The sequence below is a fragment of the Sinocyclocheilus grahami genome, unplaced genomic scaffold (assembly GCF_001515645.1).
Source record: "Sinocyclocheilus grahami isolate Dianchi unplaced genomic scaffold, SAMN03320097.WGS_v1.1 scaffold1440.1, whole genome shotgun sequence".
Lineage (NCBI taxonomy): Eukaryota > Metazoa > Chordata > Actinopteri > Cypriniformes > Cyprinidae > Sinocyclocheilus > Sinocyclocheilus grahami.
In genome coordinates, this window is record NW_015506619.1 from 64,061 (window position 1) to 73,478 (window position 9,418).

The 9,418-nt window shown below is 42.9% G+C and overlaps 1 protein-coding gene across 1 annotated transcript in view; it reads left to right on the plus strand.

Annotated features, from left to right (window-relative positions):
* LOC107570323 (girdin-like) overlaps nucleotides 1-6,855 on the plus strand; it is a 30,192-nt gene extending 23,337 nt beyond the window's left edge. The window contains 6 exon segments of the mRNA XM_016256544.1: nucleotides 896-937; nucleotides 1,278-1,355; nucleotides 2,523-2,681; nucleotides 3,430-3,486; nucleotides 4,583-4,770; nucleotides 5,712-6,855. Coding sequence (XP_016112030.1) covers nucleotides 896-937; nucleotides 1,278-1,355; nucleotides 2,523-2,681; nucleotides 3,430-3,486; nucleotides 4,583-4,770; nucleotides 5,712-6,347 — 1,160 coding nt within the window. The 3' untranslated portion in view covers nucleotides 6,348-6,855.
* Nucleotides 6,856-9,418: the final 2,563 nt, after the last annotated feature.

Here is a 9,418-nt window from a genome sequence, read left to right on the forward strand (position 1 = left end):
CACAGATGATATTATAGCACGATTATGAAATTGTTCTGCGATACTGACAGCTGTTTGCGTAGCTTGTCAGTGAACTACGGCTCTGTGTAGTAAATGCTGCTCCATCTGAAAGCACCACATTTAATAAGATGTTTTTACTCCAAACTCACTTCATAACGTCAGTCGAGTGTTTGAAATAAATCCTTCTGTGAGATGATGTGGCTTCTTACACAGAATAAGACGCAACATATTTCATAATATTCTAAGCAGTGATAAAGGCTATGTCGATTAGCATTGCATTATCATAATAAGAACTCAGATAAATCATATAGTCGTGTGTTTATTAGCCACGCTGAATCAGTGAAAGCAGTGAAATCTTCTGTTTATTCAGCTAGTGCTATAGGGATTGCCTGGGTTTCTTCTGCGGGGTGTATTTGGAGTTTCTCTGGCCTTCAGATGGAGATTTACTGCTGATCACAGAACCCTGCTTCACTGACGAGATACACATGACTGTCACAGCTTCTGTCTAATCGTGATTGAGATTTAATTGTGATTTATCACGATTTATCATGCAGCCCTACTACAATACTAACAAGAAAGTTTTGAGTTCTGAAACTTACAGGATGTTTTTATAGTACAATGACCTTTTATATGTCAAAAGATCAGGGGACTTTTGGTTTCTCAGTTCATGACCCCTTTAATCGATCATCACAATGACCAGTCAAAACTGTATTTGTGAAGTCAGCGCAACAGAAAGTTGTTAAATGTCCGTTTATTGTCTCTGTGTGATTTTGTGCGCACCCAACAGAAAACAGCTCAGCTAGAGAATGATTTCAGCAAACACACATATGAGATGTATGATCGTGCAGTTCTGGCCTGACACTCTCTCTTGTGTTTTCTTGCTTTCTTTGCCAAGGGAAGAGAGTTGAGAAAAGCCAAACACAGGCTTCCTCTAACGGTATGCTGTCAGTCAGCCCATGAACACTGCATTTGTGTTCTTCTCTATTAAAAGGTGCAATGCAAACAGCGTGTGTGAATGCAGTTCAGCGCTTGTTCATTCATCTGTGCTTGAGAACACAGCGAGAACATTCATTTGAGCAGCTCGGAAATGATCTGTGACTCTCTCCCGCATTGCACCCTTTAATACTGATGTCCTGTTGGCATCAGACGGTGTGTGTTCATTTGCCGTCCAGCTGAGTGATCATGTTAATGTACGAGCATCAGTTTGACAGGAAGGTGCGCTGGTAGTCATGCTAACATGCGTCTGTTCTCTCCTCCCGCTGTCTCTCCGGTGACAGCGCTGAAAAAGCTTCCGTTCATGAGGAACCGATCCAAGGAGAAAGACCGTGTGAAGGCCGCCTACCGCCGCTCTATGTGTAAGACATCTGCTCGTCTTCATCCATCACGCTCTTCTTCTGTCTGTGTCTCCTGCAGCGGCCGACAGAAGCACTGCCATCATCTATCACCATCAGTCACTTCACAGACCTGCACTGTCCTCGAGCTCTTGTGACCGTGACACACTTAATGTTCGTCTGTTCAGATGCATAACCCTAGTGAAAAATAAGTATACTAAAATGTATTTGAAATACATCTATTTCATGCAAAGTATACTACAAATACATTTACATATTATATACTTCATAAAAACACCCTGCAGTTGTACTTTTAGTATACTAAACTGCTATACTCAAAGTTTGTGCTTAATGCACTTTAATTGTGTGGAAGTGGTGCTGAGGTCCAACTAAAGATATACTGAAGTGTATTTGATTGAGCTAAAGTGGAACTACTGTGAGTAAACTTCGGGTACACTTTAAATATCTTGCATTTAAAGACTGATATTATTCAAAGATCATACAATCCTCATCAAATGTGTCATTAAAACACATTTTAGGCTTAATATTAAGAAATGTGCATTGTGCAATAGTAAGTACTCCAAATAAAGTTTAATAGATTTTTTTTTATCCGTAAGTCTAGAGCGATATGTCAGTAAATATGTTAATAGATTTGAACTGTACCTAGTTTGAACTGAATGTATTTTAAATATATTACTTTTTTACTAGAGATCAGTTAGATTCTCAAGGTTATGACGTCAGCCCAAGTCAGATCTGTTTGGAGAGTTCAGTGCCACACATCCTAGAAACTAGCAACCGTCCCACACAGTGAAGACAGTGAATGCATAGTTTGGGGACAGCATCTCACATATAATATGTCAGGGTTAGCTAGCGCTGTGCCCTGCTAACACACTGTTGAACTGCAAACTGCGTGCTGGACTTCCAGTATTAGTGTATTAGAAACAGAGTGTCTCCACAGACCTTATGCAGCTTTAATGGTATCATCAGTGAATCGTGAGCTTGTGTGAATGTCTTGTGTGTCCTGCATCATCTCTCTCCAGTAATCACTTGCATTCAGCCTTGCTGTCCTTCTTCATCTCTTTCTTTCCTCCTGTGTTCACTCATATCGACCGTGTGCGTCTGGCAGGCCTTCAGCGTGTTAATGCAGAGTGTGTGTGTGTGTGTGTGTGTGTGTGTGTGTGTGTGTGTCAGCCATGAACGACCTGCTGCAGACAATGGCTGTGTCCGAGGGTCAGTGGTCCAGCAGCACGGATCATCTCGAAGCTCAGCACGGGAAGGAGTTTGGATCCATGGACTCCGCCGGCCTGAGCCTGAGTCGCGGCCCCAGCGCTCGCCACCACTCCGACACAGGTCTGTGTTTACTGCTGCACACCTCCACTTCTGCTCTAAACCATAGGGAGCTCTCTTACATTGCTATAAGGTTACAATTAACAACAGAGCCCACACTTAAATTCAATTACTATTTATTTTTAACTATAATAATCCACACTCAAATTAAATATGTGCATGCAAACATGTAAATTGCACATAATGCATTTTTTAAATTAACTTCTAAACTATACCGTTTCTATTTGTTGTTGAAATATATTCATTTGTTTGATAAAAGATTTATTTAAACATACATTAAATAATTTAGACATTACTAACAGGTAAAGTCAAATATAGTGAGTATACAGTCTAATATTTCTCAAAATGCTCTTCACTAGACTTCATTCCTCTAGCAAATAACGAGCTGTGCACACTGATGACTTGCCTGAGGTGAATGAAATGCTGCGTGACGTTTTGCTTACAAGTGGTTTTATTGACGTTTTTCCACAATTGAAATTGATTGAGTGATTTGTTCATTCATGTTTATTTCGTGTTAAAGCTAGTAGTAAAGATGAAGGGATGATCACGCTGCCGTCAGAACTGAGGCGTTTATACAGCGATCTGTCGCGCCGCATCAAAGCAGCATTTATTGTCTGAATTCCCTGAGAAAATGGAATGATTTGCACCGAACTGAAAGACCCGTACTGAAGGTTTTCGGTTCGAATGTGTGCACCGTTACACCCCTAGAGCAAACAGAAGCGAGTGTTGGTGTTTGTCATGTGTGTTGTAGGCGCAGCCATGTCCAGTGAAGACGTCATGCAGCTGACGGAGCAGGAGCGCGCTCAGGGTGAGTGACCGCTCCTCCAGCACAGTGTCTGTCTGCTCCATCTGCTGATCTCCTGCTGCTCGACTGATCTCGCTCCAGCTCACAGAGCCTGCATGCTGCATCACTCAGACGGCTGTCTCGTTAACGCCGTGTGCATGAACTCATGACCTCATTACATGGACTAAATCTTCTTTGTGATCCTAGGACTCCAGGCAGCTAAAATGTTCATGACAAAAATGTGCAATAATACATTGCACTCTAGTCACTGTTGGCAATGATTGGGAAACTGTGTGCACATCCATGTGTTTGATTAGATATCGTGAGATTATGCACCAGTGTTTCTGTGAGCCGTGATGTCTGATTCACAAACACTTACACACCCGTTCTTTTTAAGGAGTCAGTTGAAACGATTCATGAAGCAGCCTCAAACGTGCTTTTAAGTAATAGTGAGTCAGTCAGTGAATCATTCAGATCCACTGCTGAGTCACTGATTTGTTATTCATATTATGATGTGCAATTAAAATAACATGTGCCCTGTCCAAATACCCACCCTTGCGGTCTCGGCCGCTTGAGAGCGCGTCCACGACACAGGAATAAGACTGTCCCAGATCTTAAAAACACCAAAGCGCAGTGCCCTTAATGCACACTAAATCCATGCCATCTCGAATACTGCTCCGGATCAGTGTATCCCATCATGCACCATGTTGTGGAAATAAATCGTGAGACTTTGTGAGATGTCGCGAGAGGTCACAGAAACCTTTCCAATGCAAGTTAAATATTAATAATAATTAGATATTACATATAATTTGGTAGTAAAACAAAGTGTTGCACATTTTGTTGATGCAAAGATGAGCCGCTTTTTATCAAATTAGAAGCACCACAAATTAAACTGCCATCTGTTAAAGAGCAGATATTGAGAAGTTTATTTTAAAATGCAAAGTGTTGAAAATAAAAATTAAGTGTTGAAGTAGTCAAAGACCGCAAGTGTGTAGGTATTTGGACCGGGCAATAGTTTTGGTTTTTCCAGACGTGCAGGAATATTCATAGTGAAGAGTGATGTTTAAATGCAGAGATGCAGTCAGGATTGAGGAGGTTTGTGCTGGTGTGTGTTGCGCAGGTGTGATGAACGGCAGTGTGAGTCGGCCTCGCAGCGAGAGCAGTGACGTCAGTGTGAGTCGGGACAGTCCCGCCAGCCAGACCTCAGCGCAGCACAGCGCTCTGGAGGGCAAACGCAGGGCCAAATCTGCAGGAAGTGAGGTGGTTTCCCTGCAGCAGTTCCTGAAGGAGAGCACAGAGCCAGCAGAGGTGATGCTCGCATACACACCTCTTCATGAAGTCAACCAAGAGCCCAATCATCCAGCATTACCAGTGTATATAAGCAGCAGTCAGAGTCATCTGTCTGAGACCGACTGTATGGCTGGTGATTGGAGTCACTGTTTATATTAAAGCAAAATGAACTGATGATTTCACAGGCCTAAACTCAACCCGCAAACACTACCAATCAAAGGTTCGGGGTCAGTGACATGTTTCAAAGGATTATTAGTTCACTTTTGTGATCATTTACTCACCTCCATGTCATCCAAGATGTTCTTTTTTCTTTAAAAGAAATTACGTTTTTTGAGGAAAACATTCCAGGGTTTTTCTCCATATAGTGGACTTCAATGGGGATCAGCGGGTTGAAGGTCCAAACTGCAGTTTCAGTGCAGCTTCAAAGGGCTCTACTCGATCCCAGCCGAGGAATAAGGGTCTTATCTAGCCAAACAATCTGTCATTTTCTAAGAAAAATTTAAATGATGTGATGCAGTAGTTGTGCTGATGATAGTCACATACAGTGAACTACGGCTCGGTGTAGTAAATGCTGCTCCATCTGAAAGCTTGTGATGGAGATTTACTACTGATCACAGAACCGGCTTTACTGACGAGATGCACATGACAATCGCATTCGATTATTTGCCCAGCCCTAGCTTACATTTGTAAACAGACACTTGTCATAGGTGCAAACGCCTCACCTTTTAGTGACAACGCACTTTTTTGAGATCAAAATAGGTCACCTATAAGATTTGCTTAGATCCAATGAGAAAGTGTTTTTATGAGGGGGGGGGGGTCTTGCGAGGGTAAATAAAAAACTGTTGTTTCAATACGTTTTGTATAGTATTTTCCTTTTGCCTTTTCCCCGTCAGCTTTGAGTTTGCATCTCTGCTTGTGCTCAGTGCAGTATGTAAGAGTGTTTTCTCCTCCCTGCGCAGTCGTCTGGTGTGTCCGGAGCCGTGCCGCGTGTGAAGAGCCGAGGCATCCTGCGCTCAGCCAGCGGTAAGGCCCCTGCGGGAGCCGGTCAGCCGGGCCGCCCCAGCCTGCGCAAGGCCGAGAGCACGCGGTCCAAGGTCTCGCCCCGAGTCGGCCTGTCTGCGCAGAGCAAAGCCTCGTCAGCGTCTCTGTCGGAGCGTCTGGACTCGTCCTCAGGCCTGCCCCGCGCCAGCAGCGTCATCTCCACCGCCGAAGGCTCCGTGCGCCGCACCAGCATCCACGAGCTGCTCTACAAGGACAGCCGGCAGCCCGTGCTGGTGGACCCCGCACCCTCCCGCTCCCAGAGTGAGTACAGCGACCCAGCCCTGCACAAGTCTGCTAGCATGCCCTGCCGCGTACAGGAGCCCGAGCTGTCCAGCCTGCAGGCCTTTCTAGGTCCCTCCTTCACCGTAGACTCCATCTTTCTGGACTCCATCTTTAGCGAGCCAGCGGTGACGGGTGGTGCTAGAAACCAGGCCATCCTGTCCCTCAACACGTCTCTCGTTAGTAGCATTAGCGGCCCTCCCCATAAGGCCAAGCGCTCAGACGAGCCCGAGGAGGACGGCCAGTCGCTGTGGTACGAGTACGGCTGCGTGTGACCCCTGACCCCCGCCTGCATGAGTCTGCTCTGTGTTATGTCTTTGTAGCGACGCTCATGTGATTCTTCTGTTGGACTGAACCTCCATCACTCTTATATTAACTGATGCTGTCTGCTGTGTGTGTAACCGCTGATCCACTTTCATATTTATGAACATGAGGTCCCATGACGCTCCTCTGATTGTTTTATTGAAATGACACGGTGTGGCTGTTTCCCCGATGGTGTTTGTGTGCATGCCTGTGGTCTGGTGTGGGTTGTGTTGTGTTGGCGTGTGATGTGAGCCGTAGCCTGTATGAACACACCGCTCTCTGCAGGTCAAACTCTGCTGATCCAGCGCCCATCGTGTTTGATGCATGCTGTGTGTCCACATAACGTCCTTCAGGACACTGATTCTTCTGTAATGTGCCGTTGAAGTGTGGCTTGCTTTCGTTCTGCAGATGTGGAAGTGTTTCAGGAAAACAGGAAGACTAAGAGCAGAGGTGGAGCTCAGAGTTTGTCCTGAATTCACACGGTGAGTGTCAGCATCCTCCTCAGGAAACTCTTGAACCTTCGAGAATCCTCTTTGTCCACCTCCAGCCCAAAGCACAGGGAGCCCGATGCGTTCCTCACTGATTATAATCATGATAATCCATACCTAGCATTAAAGGGGTCATGACATGGATTTTTTTTATTATTTTAATATGTTCCTTGAGGTTTACTTATAACATTGATAAAGTTTTTGAATATAAACTTCATAATATAAAATATAATTTTCAGTCGTCATTCTGAACTTCTCTGTAAAACAGCCTGTTTTTAAGGGGCGTGTCCTATAAGGCTTGTTATGATTGGCTAATGTCAGTGCATAGTAAACACTATCAACGCCCCCTCGCTATTGTGAGTGTTTTGACAACATAATCAAAATGAAACGTCATTTCCAGACAAAGCATTAGGAAATCATTTACTTACGGTTTGTGATGCAGCTGCAGTCAGGTCTAGTGCCGCTTCAGCTTTCAACAAATGCTTCTTTGTGACACTGTGCCTCGATTACAAAACAAAACACTCCGATCAATCCTCAGACATGATCCGGGGTGCATTAAAAATAAACTATCCCCTCGTTCCTTGCATTCGGATCCTTCTGTTATCTGTACAAAGATGCGAACGCTGTTTAAACCAAACGCGTCAAAGCGAAGGTTCTTTCTCTGCATTTGTCCTGAAGACAGACTCCAGCGGGGGACTGTGTGAGAAAGTGAACGCACATCTGTGTACTGTATCCAGTGTAGACAAGATAGCGCAGTGATCCTGATTTCTATTTGCTTTTGACGTGATGTGACACTTGCATTCAAGCGTGATCAAGTGTTGGCCATTAGCGGCTGAACGCCAGTGGGCGGGGCCTATGTTGGCGCATCGCTCTGGGGGCGGAGTTTATGTAAACGACTGCGCCCAGCTGACGTCACCTTGCCCCTCTGATCCAAACGAGCCGTCTTCTTATTATTACTTAAATGATTTTTATTGATGATGAGGACATTTTAAGCTGTGAAACTTGCAGGATGTATTAAGCATACAAAGACCTCTTCTGTGTCAGAAGATCAAGGGAAATTTGATTTTTCATGTCACGACCCCTTTAAACAGCACCATCAGAAATATTTTCACATTGAATCTCCAAATTAAAGGCAGGGAAGGGGATTTGGTTCAGAAACGTTTAGTTATTGCTGGGTAAAAGTCTCTTCACATCCCGATAGCAATCACTAAGTGCTCTAAATGTATTTATATGTATTTATATTGTCTGTGGAAGGCGTAGCACCATAACGTGTTAAAACAATATTCACATAATCCCATTACACTGTCATATTTAGCAGTTTTTATATACAGTAGTTTGTTTGGTGTTTCTGTCTCGGGTAATATCTTCTCTCTCTGCTTGAATGAGAGTGATCTGAGCAATTTTCATCGCTTTATTTTGAGCATTCATGTTCACGATAAATATGTAATAAAATTTCTAGTTAAAACATTTGATATCAATATTGTTTTTATGAGAATCGGTCTGCTATCGCAAGTATTCATAGTTGTTTTCGTGCTCACCGGGCTGCGTTACTGATACTGCTTTTCCACTGGAAATCTCGAACACTTTGAATGTGTTCTGTGGAAATGGAAATGTATTTTTGTACGAATCTGTCCAGTGACCAAATGAACCAAACAAAACAATCCAGAAGTTTTCTTCACACCATCACATTCAAAGAAAAGGCCAGTATGAAAAGGAAAGATAGATTTTTTTCCATATCATTCAGGGTTCCCACTGTCCTCTGAGAACCTGTTCAAATAGCTTTAGAAATGATATTCTGAAGAAAACATTTTCACACAAATATAATAAATATGTGCAGTCTCAGGCTTGCAGGACATTCTAGAAGGCTTTCACAAACCACAGCCTTGTTTTTGCTCTGAAACGCAAGACCAGGTTGTGCAATTGGGGGGAAAACATGTCTCTTTTTTTAAAAAGTCGTAATGTATTTTCAGAAAGTTTTGGAATATTTTTCAGCTCCCCAAATTTGTCACTACCGAAACACAATAACATAATTTAATAAGAAGGGCTATATTGATCTATTAGGATTTTGCTTAAATCTATCTTTTAAATCTATTTTTTGCTATTTTATTAAAAAGTTTATAGAGGTAAATCAATAACAATTAAAATGTTAACAATATTCAAGTGTGATTTATGAGATTTGTTGTATTTTGAATCCAGTCTTTCTTTGTAAAAGGCATAAACGACTGATTAGCATAACCACAGGTTCACTACAGATACCATGCTGAAGCTACATGGCTAACATAGCAAAACCATGGTTAATGTAATTAGTGTAACTGTTTATTTTGTTTATTTGTAGTAAAACCATGTGTAATTTTCATAAAGGTACATAATTGAGTGCAGAAGTGAAGGCGAGTAATGTTAATCTTACCTGACGCTGATATTAGAGTAGCCAGTCTTAACAGTTTACGTGATCTGGCTCTTGATTTCATTATTGTTATTTTTTTTTATTTCTTAAGAGCATCTACGGTAGTTCACGCTGGCCGAAATGCAGAATAATCTCCGGCAATCACAGACAT